The sequence below is a fragment of the Heterodontus francisci genome, chromosome 5 (assembly GCF_036365525.1).
Source record: "Heterodontus francisci isolate sHetFra1 chromosome 5, sHetFra1.hap1, whole genome shotgun sequence".
NCBI classification, from domain to species: Eukaryota; Metazoa; Chordata; class Chondrichthyes; order Heterodontiformes; family Heterodontidae; genus Heterodontus; species Heterodontus francisci.
In genome coordinates, this window is record NC_090375.1 from 152,288,510 (window position 1) to 152,308,340 (window position 19,831).

At 43.5% G+C, this 19,831-nt stretch overlaps 1 protein-coding gene across 10 annotated transcripts in view; it reads right to left on the bottom strand.

Moving 5' to 3' along the window:
* The window catches only part of clasp2 (cytoplasmic linker associated protein 2), a 673,953-nt gene that overhangs the window by 363,484 nt on the left and 290,638 nt on the right, over positions 1 to 19,831 (bottom strand). For all 10 annotated transcript variants that reach the window (XM_068032254.1, XM_068032248.1, XM_068032247.1 and 7 more), the window contains exon 9: positions 7,043 to 7,113. In XM_068032254.1, the coding sequence (XP_067888355.1) occupies positions 7,043 to 7,113 (71 nt within the window). The remainder of the gene's footprint in view (positions 1 to 7,042; positions 7,114 to 19,831) is intronic.

A 19,831-nucleotide genomic window follows, 5' to 3' on the forward strand; every position in this document is an offset into this window, starting at 1 on the left:
CGATATTCAGGACAGAGTGGTTTTATGTGAAGGAAAATTCGTAGTGCCAGAGGGGGGACGAAACCAAACAATCCACTGGTACCATGACTTATGGGGACATAAAGGGACAGAGAGTACCCTGGAAAGGATAAAGGTGGTGTGCTGGTGGCCTGGAATGAAAGGTGATCTGGAACACTACGTCAAGAATTGTTTGATCTGTGCACAACACAACCCCGATAGGAATGTCAAGAAAGGGGCCCTCCGACATACTAGACCAGTAGAAGGGCCTTGGACTAATTTACAAATAGACTATGTAGGACTCCTACCCCCCACTCCAGGAGGGTTTAAGTACATTCTAGTAATAGTAGATACGTTTACCAAATGGGTGGAAGCTTTCCCAACCAGAACAAATACAGCCAAAATCACCACAAAAATTCTGTTAGAAAGGGTATTCAATCGGTGGGGTTTACCCCGAAGCATTGAATCAGATCATGGAACACATTTTACAGCCCAAGTAATGCAAAATGTAATGACCCTCTTTGGGGTCAAACAGAAATTCCACATACCCTATAGACCACAGTCTAGTGGAATTGTGGAAAGGATGAATCGGACATTGAAAAACATGATAGCTAAAATGGTACAGCAGCACAAGACGACCTGGCAGGTCGTTCTGTCCTATGTGTTGATGGTAATCAGGAATACCGCAGCTTCATTAAAAGGTTATACTCCCTATAAACTCATGACGGGAAGGGACATGAGAGGAATGGAGGGGTTGGTAGGTTTGGACTTGTCCGAACCCGAGGTGGACAGTATTATATCAGAAAAATGGGTGCAACAACTAGTAGAAACAGTGAGAGAAGCAAGTTACGTAGCAGCCCACCAACAAGGAAAGAAGAGACAGCAAATCAAGGCTTATTTTGGTGTGAAAGCCAGCCCGATAGAGTTGAGCCCCGGACAAAGGGTAATGATCAGAATATACCAGCCCACCTCATTCTCGAGTCCAAAGTTCACCGGTCCCTATGAGATAGTAGATAAAGCTAGTCCATCTGTATACAAAGTATCGACGGCACCAGCTAAAAGTGGCTGTCATCACATTAATCAGTTAAAGTTAGTAGGAGAAAAACAAGATGATCACAGTTGGCATGTGATGCTTGATGCTACCGATGTTTCGACCGAACGTTAGGGAAATCAAGAGCAGGATCAACTGTGGATCCAAGCGGAGGTGTTTGAAAGACAACCTGATGTTGTACATCCGCATACAGAGAGAAATCGAGGGAAAAAAACAAAAGAAAAATAAAGAAATCAGGGCAAGTAAGCGGGCTTGAAGAAATGGATGGTTAGAATCAGAAACAAATTGGGAACAAGATATAGACAGTCTGGCTCAGTGTATGGACTGGACTTGAAATAGGATACGAAAGAAACTGTAAATAAGAGCAGAAATTACACTTGTATATTACAGGTCCAGCCCACAATGAAGAGGGTGATACATTTCATTGCTCTTGGATTGACCATATTTGGGACTATAGGTGAACCCGCATCGGAGCTGTCACGACAAATGAACGCGCCTGAAGCAGTGACGACGTGGGAAGACTATCCCGTGGTCAGAAACAACTTTGCTCCGCAGATCAAGATAGTTCGAATCAACAAAGGAAAATGGGAAGATTTAAATTTGTATTATGCGGGAGCGGATGGGTTGGCGTGCGCGGGAAAAACATTGGGTATACCAGAGGGAACAGAAGTTTGACCTTAACGATCAGAGTGTTAGGTACCTGTGACGAGGATAGAGGAAGATATTATGTTGGGGCAGTGTTTCATATTCCCCAACACAGAAGCAATTTGACCTACCCTTAAAAGAGAGTCCATAACGTGGGCAAGTACCAAGAGGGTATTTGGATATCTTTAAGTAACCCACCATCTCATGCCATTGTAATGGATGGTGTTGAGAAAGGGGTAGATTTGTCAAAATGTCATCAAGGGGGGAATCACTGGGCCTGTCCGGCAGAGATAACGAGACAGAAACTTACAAATTGCGCCTCAGCACCTATGAAAATTGTTCATTGTCCATTCTGCCTGTGAATAACCAGACCTTTTTACAATATGCCCTTGTGGGGCAAACGTATTACATAGCCACGGCTGCTATGAACTACAACAAGGGATGGAAATAGTGTCCTCTGGAGGGTCACAAAGTAGCCATTCACAATGTAACCTTGGACTTGGTTGTTGGTGGACAAGTCCTGCCTAAGCCAATAACGAGGATAGTGAGAAAGGAGAACCTCACGGTCCAACGTACTGATACAGATCAAGAGGTACGGGAATATATTGCCACCGAATTACCAGCCATCCCACACCTAACAGCGGATTGTGCACAAATAGCAGAAGAGGCAAAAGAGATAATTCATCAATGGAATAAATACACTAAAACAATTAGAACTCATGCCGACAAGGCAAATGAACTGTTGCATGACCCAGGGTTTTGGAGTAAGTTTTGGAATTGGGGATCTAATGTTCAAATACATCCATGGGTCAGAGTTGTATCACATATTACTGTCATAGTGATTCTATGTGTGCTAATAATTGTTGTACTCAATGTATATCAGCTTAGAAGGTGGAAAAATGAAATTTTGCGAAGATTGGATGATGGGGCTATAATGAAACAGAAGGAACGATTATCAATATAAACAAAAACTGTAAAAAGAAATAAACAAACAACTGTAAATAAACATATCTTTTTATACTTAACGGTATAGCACACTCACTGGGGGACAATGACTTTCTCAGGAATGGTCCACAGAGAAGGGAAACTTGATGATCCTAAGATAAGTATTTTTGGATCATGAGGGGGGAGATGTTGGCCAGGGGCTGCAAGAAATACAGAATCTGTTACAAACTGCTGGATTGTTTGTGAACTATAGTAACCTGGAGTTCAGACACTGGCCTGTGCTAGTAAAAAACCAGTTTGAACTAATTAATTTATGTGACAAGACAAAGGAGAGATCACAGGAAAATTTGGACATGGTGTGATACCAGGGTCTTTGGGCCTGGGTCAATTAGGAGAAGATACGAACGACGTGAGCAGGCTTAAACCAACCGGAAAGAGACAGCTCAGTTTTGGAGAGATAAGGAGAAGAAGTATGGAGAATCTCGGGCATAGAGCCAGCGAAAAACTCCAGAGACCAACCATCGTGGAAGTGGAAGACCCTGCGTGAGCAACGCAGCGACGATGTAAAAGAGAGAGAGAACGCAACGCCTGGCCAGCGTCAGCTCTCCCCTTTTTCGGGTATTATCATTTGTTTTCTGTGACAAGGTCAGGGAAAGGTCAGAGGAACCTAGTGGGTGTGCTTATCAATTCTAGCTAGCTTTGTTATTAACTGTATAACCCAGTTTGAGTTGCATGCTTTTGTCTAACTAAGTGTATAAGCCTTATTCTTGCATTGTACAACGTGAATAAAGTAAATTGATAGTTAAAGAAAGGACTGAGTTTCCTCCTCTTTGTACTAAGCCATTAATTGTAGCCGGTGGATTAGGTGGAGGGTGGCTCTCCTGTAACCCGATATCCCAAACACCCAGCCTGAGCCTGAATTAACAGGACTTAGTCCCACGTGACGGCCAGGATCAAGTGGGTGAAGGGAATAAAGGGGCCAAGGGGGAGTTGACTCTGCGCCACAGTTTACAGGAGTGTGACGGAGCACTCTCCACTTGCCTGGATGGGTACAGCTCCAACAACACTCAAGAAGCTCAACACAATCCAGGATAATGCAGCCTGATTGACACCCCATCCGTGAACATTCACTCCCTCCACCACTGACAAACAGTGGCAGCAATGTGTACTATCTACAAGATGCACTGCAGCAACGCACCAAGGCTCCTTAGACGGCACCTTTCAAACCCGTGACCTCTACCACCTAGAAGGACTAGGGCAGCAGTTGCATGCGAACACCACCACTTGCAAGTCCCCCTCCAAGCCACATACCACCCTGACTTGGAACTAAATCGCTGTTCCTTTACTGTCACTGAGTCAAAATTCTGGAATTCCTAACAGCACTGTGGGTATACCTACCCCACATGGACTGCAGCAGCTCAAGAAGGTGGCGCACCACCACCTTCTCAAAGGCAATTAGGGATGGGCAATAAATGCTGTCCTAGCCAGCAATGCCCACATCCCATGAACGAACAAAAAAAAAGTACATAAGATTATGGCAGAAGCAACACAAGAGCTGCTAGTGCACTAGTCAAAGCTTGGAACACGGAAGGCACTCCTCAATATTTACAAATTAAGAACCTACACTGATACCAATATCAAAGCTTCACATAGTACTTGCATACATAGAACAGTCTTAGACAGTAACATTACCTGGACCTCTGTTCATTCTATATACAAGTTTGAATGCTGAATGGAGAAACATTACACCAGAATGAATGTATTGCTTTTTTAATACTTGCAGAATTTTTCTAAGTCTCTCTTTAGTCACAGAAATAACAGACTCATGTAAATGCATGTGTGGTTCAATTCAAGGAATTGTCACTGATATGGACAAAAATTTCTAACAAATTAGGTGAGAGTGTCCCTCCATCACTTTCCTCCTTGAATAGTCCTCTAAGTGATGGTTAACCATAATGGAATTCAACTTTTATAAAATTTCAACATAGAATAAATTACAGGTAAATTTCAGACATAACCCTGCAAATTGATACCTTAAATGAGTAACATATGGACCAGAATCTTGAAAAATCCAACTTAGTTATAATATGTGGAGAACATATTTGAGGACATCCCGAACAAAAAATTTGGGCCCGATATAAAAAAAAGACTTCAACAAAACACTTGGAGAATTTGCAGTCTTCTAACTACTGGCCATTTAAACAAAGAAAAGTAGGCTGCAGTTGGTTTCAAAGATAGAGAACCTTATATATGCAACTCAATGCTGTAAACATTGTGTTTCCTGGAACTAACAGCACCCAGCAACATCTTAAATCCTCATACAAATACGGTGAAGAAGCATCTTCAACTCGCCTCGAATATCTTCTTGGAAGGAGGTCAAAGTTAAAGTAGATTGTGCTCTAACAACCAGGGAACAAGGCAGTTCTTTCACTTCTTGCAAGATCTCCCATGACATCGCACAGACACATTCAAAAATTTATCATGCCTGAAAGTGCACAGTACCGAAAACATTTACGCACAGCAAAACAGATCAAAAGTGAACATGGGTCTTTTACCCCATAAATTTGAAGAATAAATATTTTGCACAAATATTTCCTCTTCTCTTTGCTATAAGCTTCATTTTTAGACATAAAAGGAGAATCATGCACAGTCACCTTACAATAATTAGAACCCAACAATGTAAAGTTTCTGAGCACTCAAAGAAACACAAAAACTAGAGTTGAAATTTCATCTTGATAAATCAAATTACAAAAAAAATCTATACACAGAAATAAAATTCAGGATAATAAACCCATGATGAATGTAAAGCATGGCTATGTGGAATCTTAATTGCCAAAGCAGTTACGATTAGTGCCTTCTGCTATATTAAAAACAAGAGTTTCAAATGTGTAAGTTCAATATCTGAACACATATTAAGACCAAGATCTGTGACTATGTTTACCAATTTAGGTCACAACCAAAAAATTGGTTTGATAACCAGAATTTCCTACAAGTACATTGCCTTTAGTAAGAAACACAGTGCAGCATTTTCTTGCCACCCATACGTTTATGGGCAAACAATAAACATAGAAAGACAACTTTAAAATTAATTTAAACTTTTAGCAGCTTGTTATGACCAGGTGAGAAAGGTGTCTCGGGGTCCCTCTCAGCCTTCACCTGATCTTACCGTAACAGAGTTTAATTTTAAACATATCGTTTTTTTAGCTCCCCCTTGGTGATTGCTTGTTCATCGTTTCCAATTATGAGGCAAATAAACCAGCAGAAACAGGCTTTCTTAGGTTTAAAGAAGAAAAGTTGAAATTTATTAAACTTAAATCTAATTTGGTTGATGCCTACGGATACACGATGTGCCCACTCTAGCATGCATACGCGATACACACATGCAAATAGAGACAGAAAAGAGCAGAAGAAATGAAGTGGAAAAGTTTGAGGCACTATCTGAAGAGTTTTTGTTACGGTTCTTCAAGCTCACTCTAGAGTCCTTGATTGTAGGTAGATCTTGCTTTGCGTTGGGGCCCAGTATTCTTCTTAAACCTTGTTCGCTGTAGGAGACTTTTCTCTCTTGGGGTTCATGTGTCTTCAGTGGATTCAGAGGTTTGTGAGAAAGAGATGGGAGCAAACAGGAGAGAGATCTTCTCAGTCCAGAAACAAACAGTCTTTCTGAGTTCAAACTCTGTGGCTAGTTCAAAAAACCCTCAAACAACCAGTTAGTCATGTGACCAGCTGGTCCAACGAGTCCTGGCCCCGGTGGATTGCATCACTCCAGCAGGCTCTGGAATGCGCTTCCCCACCCCCTCACCATCCAGTGATCAACATCCATTGTGGGTTGAATGCGTCGGGGAATGGTTCTTCGTCTACACAAGCATCGTCTGTTGATATGCAAATGTTTTTTCCAGCCACGGCTGATCTGTTCAACAAGTCATTTCCTCGCTCCAGCAACAGTTCAAAATCATTGTTCATGTGACAAAACCAATATGCCTCATTCTTGGCAGGAGGGGGCCTGCATGACAAGCTGCAAATTCTTCAATGAGAACCTGACTGTGATAAGTAAAAAAAAAGGTCCGTCGCTTGCTGAACAGTTTAGATTATCCAAAGATACACTATTACCACCTAACTTTGTTCATCAACTTGATTTTCCAAAACTATTAAATTTCTTTTACAACAGGCAATTACTGTAATCAAGCTCTCAACTTCAACAAGGATAACAGAACAGATTCCAATTCCTCTCTTGGTCAACAAACACAACTGTAGACAATTTCGACCTTTTAATATATGCTGACTCTGTGCATGTCTTCCACACATAGATACAGACCCTGAATTTTACAAACACAAATTCATGTCCTAACCATTTGTCAAGATTAACATTTTCTATTAGAAGTCCAATAATAACAATTCACACAATACCTGTACAGTGGGCACATCGTTAAATGCCCTCGTGAAATCATCTTCATCCAGTGCTCCATCTTTTGATGCCCCTGAATCAGTAAAAATAATTTCATTATTTCATAACCAACAACCTCAAAGATTTAACACTTTTGACCTGAAGTAAAATCATTTCATGTCAAAAAACTATCTGCAAGGTACACTGATTGTCTAAATTCATAATTGTATTAAAAATGCTTTTTATATGACAACTCATGGTTATATAGAATACTCATGCAAACTTATGAATTCTGAAGTAAACTTTCATTACAAAATCAATTCTCAATACAAAGTGAAAGCTTTTGACGCAATTTAATCTGCAATAACATACCTAGTTAAAATGAACATGTTAATTTTTATAACATTGCACTGACAAATCTATCACTTTGTATAAGCACAATAAAATATAGGCTGTTATACAAAGTCAGAGGTAGGTTGCATAGTTTGCTTTTGTACCTCATTTGTATCACTATGTAGAGGACGTGTGAATCAGCAAATTCAAATTAGCTCCTTTCCTCTATTTCTGCTTCCTGGTCCATTTGCAAAATAGATTTACATTAGTATAGTCACAATCTCTTAATTCTAAAAACAATTGATGCAGTCAGCATTTGCAACCTAATTGAGATGTCGTATAAGTTATGTTACATTATACAATATTAAATATAAACATCTCCATTATATGTTGCAACTAAATACAGACGTGTTTCCAACTGTAGCAATTAACAAAAAGATAAAATATAAAGGCTTTCTGATACAAGAGCTCATAACACAGATCAAGGTGATTAGCAAAGGAAACCGATGTGACATGATGAAAAACTTCTTCCTGCAGCGAGTGGTTAGGTTTGGAATGCACTGCCGGATAGGTGGTGGAAACAGACTCAGTAATAGCTTTTACAAGGAAGTTGGATAAATACTTGGAGAAAAGAACTGTAGGCATATGGTGAAACAGTCAAGGAATGGGACTAACTGGTTGCTCTTCCAAAGTCCCAGCACAGACTTGTTGAGCCAAATGGCCTGCTTCTGTGCTGTACTAGTCTACGATTCTATAGGTGAAATCCTTATTTCAGTGATACAGGGATTTCTTGAAATACATAAGCTCCCTTTAGGTTACTCAAAGTACACGTGTCAGCTAGGCCTTCACGATATGCAACTGTGGTTGAATATTGCTAACTGATAAACATTTAGGAGGCAACAAATGGTGGCAGACATCATCGGGAGGAGAAAGCAGAAGCAGCTAGTTTGAGACAGGAATTTCATCATGCTGCCATTAACTTAAAAACTTGGCTGGATTCAGTAAAACTAGTTTACACCGACACAACAGTTATAACTGAGAATGCACCCTTCGAGGGTTGCAGGTCTAAACACTCCAAGTACCACTACACTCAGAAGTGCTCCATAGGTGCATTACAATGGCACAGGGTATATCCCTGTGCACTAAAGGCCAGGTGATAACTATTGTGCTAATTTCTAATATGTCCAGCATTTCCAGCAGACTGATAACCAATAAGTAAGTTCACCCATATGTGACAACAGCCAACTATCCTTATTTCCACAGCAAAGACAAACAGGACACAATATTTCAAAAAGCAAAAACACTATCGAAGCTAGAAATCTGCAATAAAAACAGAAAATGCTGTAAACACTCAGTCAGAAAACACCTGTGGACATTTCTACAATAGGCCATCAACCTGAAACACTAATCCTTGTTTCTTAGCCCACAGATGCACTTTGACCTGCTGAGGATACACTATGTGCCTGACTTCAGCCTCATGGCCTACACTACAGCAGTATGAAACTAAGAATGTATTTTCTTGCCAGCTTTCTCACCTTCCATCAAAATATTGTTTCAGTAAACATACTTTGTTGTGCTCATTCAGCATTTCCTTTTCAAACTTAATTAGATTCTATATATTTGCCCTTTCCTATCCTGAGTGGTGTGAAACAGGGCTGTGTTCTCGCACCCACACTTTTTGGGATTTTCTTCTCCCTGCTGCTTTCACATGCGTTCAAATCCTCTGAAGAAGGAATTTTCCTCCACACAAGATCAGGGGGCAGGTTGTTCAACCTTGCCCGTCTAAGAGCGAAGTCCAAAGTACGGAAAGTCCTCATCAGAGAACTCCTCTTTGCTGACGATGCTGCTTTAACATCTCACACTGAAGAATGCCTGCAGAGTCTCATCGACAGGTTTGCGTCTGCCTGCAATGAATTTGGCCTAACCATCAGCCTCAAGAAAACGAACATCATGGGGCAGGATGTCAGAAATGCTCCATCCATCAATATTGGCGACCACGCTCTGGAAGTGGTTCAAGAGTTCACCTACCGAGGCTCAACTATCACCAGTAACCTGTCTCTAGATGCAGAAATCAACAAGCGCATGGGTAAGGCTTCCACTGCTATGTCCAGACTGGCCAAGAGAGTGTGGGAAAATGGCGCACTGACACGGAACACAAAAGTCCGAGTGTATCAGGCCTGTGTCCTCAGTACCTTGCTCTACGGCAGCGAGGCCTGGACAACGTATGCCAGCCAAGAGCGACGTCTCAATTCATTCCATCTTCGCTGCCTTCGGAGAATACTTGGCATCAGGTGGCAGGACTATATCTCCAACACAGAAGTCCTTGAAGCGGCCAACACCCCCAGCTTATACACACTACTGAGTCAGCGGCGCTTGAGATGGCTTGGCCATGTGAGCCGCATGGAAGATGGCAGGATCCCCAAAGACACATTGTACAGCGAGCTCGCCACTGGTATCAGACCCACCGGCCGTCCATGTCTCCGTTATAAAGACGTCTGCAAACGCGACATGAAATCGTGTGACATTGATCACAAGTCGTGGGAGTCAGTTGCCAGCATTCGCCAGAGCTGGCGGGCAGCCATAAAGACAGGGCTAAATTGTGGCGAGTCGAAGTGACTTAGTAGTTGGCAGGAAAAAAGACAGAGGCGCAAGGGGAGAGCCAACTGTGCAACAGCCCCAACAAACAAATTTCTCTGCAGCACCTGTGGAAGAGCCTGTCACTCCAGAATTGGCCTTTATAGCCACTCCAGGCGCTGCTTCACAAACCACTGACCACCTCCAGGCGCGTATCCATTGTCTCTCGAGATAAGGAGGCCCAAAAGAAAAGAAAGAATATTTTCAAATAAGATCAACTGTAGCACAATAGAAAAGATAACATGAACATACATGGGCCACATTTAAGGTCCTTGTCTGTGATTTTCTATTGTAGCTTTGACATGCACACACCACTCCAGATGTGAGGACAGAGACATTTCACTTATAGTAGCATATATTGTCAACTTCTGATTGCCTGAAATCATTTGTCACAAACAGATGATGTACTATCCAATACCGTACAAGTGTAAAAGTTCAAAAGAAAGTAAGACCATTAGGATTATTTTCCTTACGCATGTGGACAAATATTTATAGTGCCTTTAACGTAATAAGAAAACATGATGCAATAAAACAACATTCCCCACAATTTGAAGGGAAAGAATTTCCACTTATATAGTGTCTTTCTTGACCTGAAGACTCTCCAAAGTGCTTTACAGCTCATCAAGTCATTTTGTATTTAATGTTATAACGTGGGGAATATGTGGCAGCAATTTGCACAAAGCAAAGTTCCACATGAGATATATGACCAGAAATTATGTTCAAGTAATATTGGTTAAGGGATAAATATTGACTGGGATAGGAGGAGAACTTCCCTGCTCCTGCCTGAATAGTGTCATGAGATCTTTGATGTTCATCTCAGAGGGAAGTCAGGGCTTCAATGTTATGTCTCTTCAAAGTAGCACTTACGATACAGGAGTACTCACTGGGTTGAATTTAATGAGCCCGCTGCTGGGATGCTGTTCCCGTCTGCCACATGGCTGCTTGCCCCACAGTGGCAGGTACCCATTTTGCATTGTGGAGGCGCAGGTCCCTCCCCAATCACATGGCAGGGGCAGGAGGCGAGTCGTTGATTACAGCCTCAGATGACTCCAGAGTTGGTGCTGGCACCATATTGAAAGGGCTGCCAGCCCTGCATTTACTCCTGTCCTGGATACAATGCAATCTATAACTTTGATCTACTGGGTCCTGCCCCCGCCCCACCCTCCGAGGAAGGCAGAAGACAATGTCAGAACAAAGACCCAAGGTGGCCCCACAGTTCAGTGATGCCTCCCTGCAGATTCTCCTCCAGATTGAAAGGGAAAGGGGAGACGTTCTCTTCCCCCACGATGGTAAGAAGAGGTCCTCCCACCTGCCCAAGCAAGCCTGGGTGGAGATCGCAGAGGAGGTTAGCAACTGTGGGATCACCCAGCGCAGGAAGAGGGCCAATGACACACTGCATTCTGGCTTCATATCAGTTGCCTTCTTGAAGACAGCATGTGACTATGTGGGAAGTTGCATGACATGGGGAGGGTGGCAGTGATGCAGCATTGCCCGAGTGCCTATGGTTCTGCCTCTTCCTGACGGATGCATGGATGTCTCTTGGTCACAGGCCACTTTCATTCGTAGCTCATCCCTCCCGCTTAACTGCCATGTCAGCGGATGTCGGCATGAGACACATCAGATTCCCCAGTCGAGATTGAGGGGCTCAAAAGAGCTGAACTGTCATTTTGAGCTCTGTGCCATTCTCTACCATCTCCATCCTTCCCCTTGCAGGACAAGAGGGTCCATAATAGGAGAGAGACATTCCAGACAGGTGGAGGAATCCCAGATGTACGTCCACATACCTCCACCGAGGAAGAGGCCTTGATGCTGGTGGGCATCCAGGGCAGCCGCTCAATTGCCGACGGGGAGATTGGAGTCCCAGCGCAAGAGAATGAGGATTGTCTTCTGTTGGCATGCGTATCAATGTTGGAGACCCACATAATGTTTGACAGGCATCAGGAGAACAGCACAGCCTAACCCACATATGTTTGTGTTCTCTTGCTGGTAGTCATTCACAGGGGTCTGCTACCCCTGTGGAAAAGGCATCCATCCTTGAGGACCACCATGACTCAGAGGATGCACTCCCATGACTCTCTTGCACCCACCACCAGCGCAGATACTTAAACCTTGGTGGGGACCCGCTTAGCTTTAGAATCAGAGCTCCACAGGCGCGTGAGCAGCTGACACTGTGGAGTTTAATAAAAAAACAAAAAGTACTTTCATTAGACTTGATTTGTACTGGTGAGAACCAACTGACAGTAAAGCAAAATAGTGCAGATGCTAGAAATCTGAAATTAAAAACAGAAAATGTTGGAAACATTCAGCAGGTCAGGCAGCATCCGTGGAGAGAGAAACAGAGTTTAAAATTTCAGGTCAAATACCTTACATCAGAACTGGAGAAAGTTAAGAGATGCAACAGGTTTTAAGCAAGGAATGGGAAGGAAAGTCTGATAGGGTGAAAGGCAAGAAAGATTAAATGACTAAAGGGATAATGCTGCAAGGAAGCAATTGGTCTGTTCTGATGAAAGGCTACTTACCTAAAACATTAACTGTTTCTCTCCCCCGAGAGGCTGCCAGATCTGAGTATTTTCAGCATTTTCTGTTTGTATTATAAGAGATGATAATTTATTTTATTTATGTTTTATTTAGAGATACAGCACTGAAACAGGCCCTTCGGCCCACCGAGTCTGTGCCGACCAACAACCACCCATTTATACTAATCCTACAGTAATCCCATATTCCCTATCACCTCCCTACACTAGGGGCAATTTACAACAGCCAATTTACCTATCACCTGCAAGTCTTTTGGATGTGGGAGGAAACTGGACCACCCGGCGAAAACCCACGCAGACACAGGAAGAACTTGCAAACTCCGCACAGGCAGTATCCAGAATCGAACCCGGGTCCCTGGAGCTGTGATGCTGCGGTGCTAACCACTGCGCCACCCATAATGGGATAACCTCAGGAGATGCAAATGGCAATAGGTGCAGAGATTATAACCTGAAATGGTTGAACTAAGTGTCAAGTCCAGAAGGCTGTAAAGTGCCTAACTGAAAGATGAGATGTTGTTCCTTGAGCTTATACTGAGCTTTGTTGGAACATTGTAGGAGGCCAAGGACAGAAAGATCAGAGCAGGGGTGGGGCAGAGAATTAAAATGACAGGTGACTGAAACTCGGGGTCACTTTTGCAGACTGAATGGAGATATTCTGCAAATTGGTCACCCAACCTGCATTTAGTCTCCCCAGTGTAGAGGGGATCACATAGTGAGTAGCAAATATAGTATGCTAAATTCAATGTAGTATAAGTAAATTGCTGTATCACCTGGAAGGAGTGTTTGGAACCCTCGATGGTTAGGAGGGAAGAGATAAAAGGGCACATATTGCGTCTCCTGAGCTTGCATGGCAAAGTAGCATGGGAAGTGGAGAGGGTGTTGAGGGTGATTGAGGAGTGAACCAGCGTATTGTGGAGGCAATGGTCTCTTTGGAATACTGAAAGGCAATGCTGAGGGTCCTGTACATCATGGTGGCGGGAATTCCTCAGCTGAGGAAAAAGCAAGACACATCAAAAACACTGAAAAAGGTGGCATCATCAAAACAGGGGAGACAGAGATGGAGAATCTGGAAGAATGGAATAGAAACTTTACAGAAAGTAGCACGGAAGCAAGTGCAGTCAAATTAGCTGTAGGAGTCAATGAGCTTAAAGTGGATATAAGCCTCTACCTGGTTGGCAGTGTCCTCGACCAAGTCCATTTCATTTTTCACCCATCTGCTCTCGATCCCTCCCCTACCTCCCAGAACCATGATAGAGTTTCACCTTGCCCTCACTTTCAACCCCACCAGCCTCCACATTCAATGGATTATCCTCCAGTATTTCTACCACATCCTGCATGATGCCACCACCAAACACATCTTCCCTTCCCTTTTCAGCATTTTGAAAAGACTGTTCCCGCCATAGCACCTTGGTGTACTCCTCTATCATCCTCAACAATGCCTCCCCTTCCCATGATATCTTCCCATGCAAGCACAGCAGATGCAAAACCTGATGCTTTACCTCCTCCTTTCTCATCGTCCAGGACCCCAAACACACCTTGCAAGTGAAACAGTGATTTACTTGTACTTTTAATTTAGGATACTGTATTTGCTGTTCACGATGTGGTCTCCTCGACAATGGAGACACCAAACGCAAATTGGGTGACTGCTTTGTGCAACACCTCGATTCAGTGCCGAAGAGTGACCTCGAGCTTCCAGTTGCCTAGCATTTTAATTCTCCACCCTACTCCCACTCTGATCTCTCTGTCCTCTGCTTCCTACACTTTTCCAAAGAAGCTCGATGTAAGCAGCTCATCTTTTAATTAAATGATTTAAAATCTTCCAAACCCAACACTGAGTTTAACAACTTCAGATCATAACTTTTGCCCCCATTTTTGCCATATGGCAGCTGTTGATGATTCTGCTATTCCCATTTACACCTCCTCTACACCCATCTGTTGTTTCTTCACTTGTCCTGTTAGCATTTCCTTTTGCCTTTCACTATCATCCCTTTTGTCATTCAATCTCCCCTGCCTTCCATCTTATCACAGACATTCCCTTTTGTTCTTTCCCCCACTCCCCCCTTCCGCTGCCTCTGTACTTTCTGAAAATCTATTGCATTCCCAACTCTTTCTAGTTTTGAAGGAAGATCAAACTTAAACATTAATTTCTCTTTTCATAAATGTTGGCTGACCTGTGAGTTTTACCAGCATTTTCTGTTTTTATTTCAGAACAAATTGATGTTGGCCATTTTTAATTTGTCACATTATTAGTGTCTTACACTTTCACATGATTATCAATTCAACTGGTAATTCACAGCCCATTAGCCAGAAGCCAATATGATTAGAAAATCGTCCATGGTTATCAATCTAAGTAGATATCTGCATTTTAGTTTTACACAGAAAATATTGTTATATCTCATGACTAATGCTTAACTTGGGTGGTGAAATGGGGAATTATGCTTCATGGATAAATTTATGTTCCAAGAATATTTTGACTTCAAATCAAAACAAGAGACCAATTTATACAACAAGGGGCAGATTCTGCCAATAAGCTTACATAATAATTTTGATACAAAAGCAAAGTACTGCAGAGGCTGGAATTCCGAAACAGAAACAGAAAATGCTGGAAATACTCAGCAACTTGGGCAGCTTCTGTAGAGACAGAAACAGAATTAATGTTTCCAGCATTTTCTGTAATAATTATGATCGTTTGATATGCATGAATGTTAATAAAGATCAGACTGGTTCATGCTTGGTATACTTTTAAGACAGAAATGGAAAAGCAGTATTCTATAGCAACAATTTTCTTTTATATATAGTTATAAAAATTGTGGTTAAGAGTGGGAAACTGTAAAAATAGCACAGAAAGATCATATGGGAATGGTTTCAATCTAGCATGTAGGAAAAAAGTTGGGGGAACTAAATAAAATTTGAGCCAACTAATCTGCTGAAAAAGAGCCAAGAGGGGCTTTTACTGACTGAAGTTGTGTGTGAATTAAATACATTTGTAGAAAATATTCTGTCTTATAAATAAACACTAGTTTATGTGCAAATATTTGCATTTTGATACTTATAATGGAATCTGAAAAATATGCTTAACCTTTTTCCAGCAGCTATGCAAAAAATATTTCAAGACATTCCTTAGTAAGCCAGGTACCTTGAATGTTCAGGTCCACAGTACAGTGCACATGGGCATCCATTATTGTAGCTATTTCTTTCCCCTGCTCCAATCAAAAAATTTTCAGGACCATACTCTTATTGCATTTCAATGTAATCTATGGTGTGATGGGAATTTATTATACCAATATAATTCTCCCACTGTTAGTAAAAGTGTAGTAATTAGGCAATCAGTTCTGAAATCTCAGGAAAACAGCGTGGGATGCAGCTTAGAAAGAACTGACAGGTTATATGTTTTTAAAAAGGAGATAGAATAAGTTCAGCTTAGCGTGTTAGAAAAGATATTGGAATCCTTAATCATTTAGAAACTGAACATATAGATTCCAAAAGGGAAGGTCATGCTTAACAAACCTTACTTTTTTTAAATTCATTAATGGGATGTGGGCTTCACAGGCCTGGCCAGCATTTATTGCCCATCCCTAATTGCCCTTGAAATGAGTGGCTTGCTTGGCCATTTCAAGTGCATGTATGAGTCAATCACATTGCTGTGGATCTGGAGTCACATGTAGGCCAGACCAGGTATGGACAGCAGATTTTCTTCCCTAAAGGACATTAGTGAACCAGATGGGTTTTTACAACAATCGACAATGGTTTCATGGCCATCATTAGACTAGCTTTAAATTCCAGATTTAATGGAATTCAAATTCCACCTTCAGCTGTGGTGGGATTCAAACCCATGTCCCCACAGCAATACGTTAGCTGGGGCGGCACAGTGGCGCAGTGGTTAGCACCGCAGCCTCACAGCTCCAGTGACCCGGGTTCAATTCTGGGTACTGCCTGTGTGGAGTTTGCAAGTTCTCACTGTGTCTGTGTGGGTTTCCTCTGGGTGCTCTGGTTTCCTCCCACAAGCCAAAAGACTTGCAGGTTGGTAGGTAAATTGGCCATTATAAATTGCCCCTAGTATAGGTAGGTGGTAGGGAAATATAGGGACAGGTGGGGATGTGGTAGGGAAATATAGGGACAGGTGGGGATGTGGTAGGGAAATATAGGGACAGGTGGGGATGTGGTAGGGAAATATAGGGACAGGTGGGGATGTGGTAGGGAAATATAGGGACAGGTGGGCATGTGGTAGGGAAATATAGGGACAGGTGGGCATGTGGTAGGAATATGGGATTAGTGTAGGATTAGTATATATGGGTGGTTGATGGTCGGCACAGACTCGGTGAGCCGAAGGGCCTGTTTCAGTGCTGTATCTCAAAACTAAACTAAACGAAACGAAACAAAACAGAAAACAGATGTAGGGGTTAAAGGTAATTACTCAGATTGGCAAATGATGGGAAGTGACATTCCACAAGGATTGGTGCTAAGGCTACTGCTGCTCACGATTTCCTATAATAATTTGGACTCTGGAATCGCAAGTAAAATTTCAACATTTGTGAATGACATCAAATTTGGGGGTGCAGTTAATAGAGGAAAAAATGGACAAAATACAGGAAGACATAAATGAACTTATGGGTAATTGGCAAATGAATCACAACATAGATAAGTGTGAGGTAATACATTTTTGTAGGAAGCTGAGTTTGTTCTTAGAATAAAAGAGATTGAGGAGACATTTAATATGTGTACAAGATTGTGACAGGCTTAGATAAGCAAGACAAGGAAAAACTGTTCCTATTAACAAATGGTACAAGGACTAGAGGACATAGATCGAACGTTTTGGGCAAAAGATGCAAGGGGAATATGAGGAAGCACTTTTTATGCAGCAGGTGGTAATGAGCTGGAACTCACTGCCCACAAGGATGGCAGAAGCAGGGATGATCAATCAGTTCAAGAGGAAATTGAGCATCCCTAATTTTAATGGTTTCACTGTTGGTGGTCATGCCTTCCTTTGCCAAGGCCTTCATCTCTGGAATTCCCTTCCTAAAACTTGGCACCTCTCTAACTTTCTCTTCTTGAAGACGATTCTTAAAAACCTACCACAAAGGGACGGGGTGGGGGCGACAGAGCGAACGGGGGAAGAGTGAGAGTGAGAGTGAGAGTGTGAGTGTGAGTGTGAGTGAGAGAGAGAGAGACCTGTCTGGAATACTCTGCATCGCTACAAGTTTGCAGTCAGACATTGACTACTTTTGCAAACAAACAAAATGCGATATATCTCACCAAATCAGTTTCCAACATAATGACGAGATAAGAAGTCAATAAATTAATGCTTCTTCCCAAAAATGCACATTTCTTGCAGTTTTGATGAATAGTAAAATAAATTTTTAATGCCTTTATCTTTCCAAAATTATCTCATCGGCCCCCCCACGAAGCCGAAAATTGTAATGTGACACCCTACGGAAAAAGGTTGAACACCCCTGCTCCAAGCCTTGAACCATGTGTTTTAAAATAACCACCGAGCAGCTAGGTTATTCTAAAACACAAGTTCAAAGGCCTGTGTTATATAAACTCATTTTATAATGGAAACAGTCATTTCGGGAATGCCTCGGTTTCTACGCTCTAGCATGCATTACTTTCACTTGGGACACAAGCTCAATGACATTGTGAAATGTCTGGTCGCAGTTTTGTAGCAATGCTGAGTATTCCAAACAGGTGTGCATCGATCAGTAGTGATCTTGATCGTTCTCTCTCCCTCTCACTCACTCGAGTCTCCCTCCCTCTCTGTGTGTCGTCTCACCACCGCCCCCCCAACAGTGTATGGCCCCCACCGCCCCCTCTTTCTGTACCACTCTGTCCATGTCCCTGTCCCCCTCCTCTCTCCCCCCTTTTCTCCTGTCCCCCTCCTCTCTCCCCCCTTTTCTCCCTGTCCCCCTCTCTCTCTCTCAGCAACCCCCTCTCTCCCTCTCTCTCTCTCAGCAACCCCCTCTCTCTCTCTCTCTCTCTCTCTCTCTCTCTCAGCAACCCCCTCCTCTCTCCCTCTCTCTCTCTCTCTCTCTCTCAGCAACCCCCTCTCTCCCTCTCTCTCTCTCAGCAACCCCCTCTCTCCCTCTCTCTCTCTCAGCAACCCCTCTCTCCCTCTCTCCCTCTCTCTCTCTCAGCAACCCCCTCTCTCCCTCTCAGCAACCCCCTCTCTCCCTCCAGCACCCTCTCTCTCCCTCTCAGCAACCCCCTCTCTCTCCCTCTCTCTCTCTCAGCAACCCCCTCTCTCTCCCTCTCTCTCTCTCAGCAACCCCTCTCTCTCCCTCTCTCTCTCTCAGCAACCCCCTCTCTCTCCCTCTCTCTCTCTCAGCAACCCCCTCTCTCTCCCTCTCTCCCTCTCAGCAACCCCCTCTCTCCCTCTCAGCAACCCCCTCTCTCCCTCTCAGCAACCCCCTCTCTCCCTCTCTCCCTCTCAGCAACCCCCTCTCTCCCTCAGCAACCCCCTCTCTCTCCCTCTCTCTCTCTCTCAGCAACCCCCTCTCTCTCCCTCTCTCTCTCTCAGCAACCCCCTCTCTCTCTCTCTCTCTCTCAGCAACCCCCCTCTCTCTCTCTCTCTCTCTCTCTCAGCAACCCCCTCTCTCTCTCTCTCAGCAATCCCCCCCCTCTCTCTCTCTCTCTCTCTCTCTCTCAGCAACCCCCCCTCTCTCTCTCTCTCAGCAACCCCCCCTCTCTCTCTCTCTCTCTCTCTCTCAGCAATCCCCCCCCTCTCTCTCTCTCTCTCTCTCTCTCTCAGCAATCCCCCCTCTCTCTCTCTCTCAGCAATCCCCCCTCTCTCTCTCTCTCTCAGCAACCCCCTCTCTCTCTCTCTCTCTCAGCAACCCCCCTCTCTCTCTCTCTCTCTCAGCAACCCCCTCTCTCTCTCTCTCTCTCAGCAACCCCCTCTCTCTCTCTCTCTCTCAGCAACCCCCTCTCTCTCTCTCTCTCTCAGCAACCCCCTCTCTCTCTCTCTCAGCAACCCCCTCTCTCTCTCTCAGCAACCCCCTCTCTCTCTCTCAGCAACCCCCTCTCTCTCTCTCTCTCTCTCAGCAACCCCCTCTCTCTCTCTCTCTCTCTCAGCAACCCCCTCTCTCTCTCTCTCTCAGCAACCCCCTCTCTCTCTCTCTCTCTCTCTCAGCAACCCCCTCTCTCTCTCTCTCTCTCTCAGCAACCCCCTCTCTCTCTCTCTCTCTCTCAGCAATCCCCCCCCTCTCTCTCTCTCTCTCTCTCTCTCTCTCGCAGCAATCCCCCCTCTCTCTCTCTCTCTCTCTCAGCAATCCCCCCTCTCTCTCTCTCTCTCAGCAATCCCCCCTCTCTCTCTCT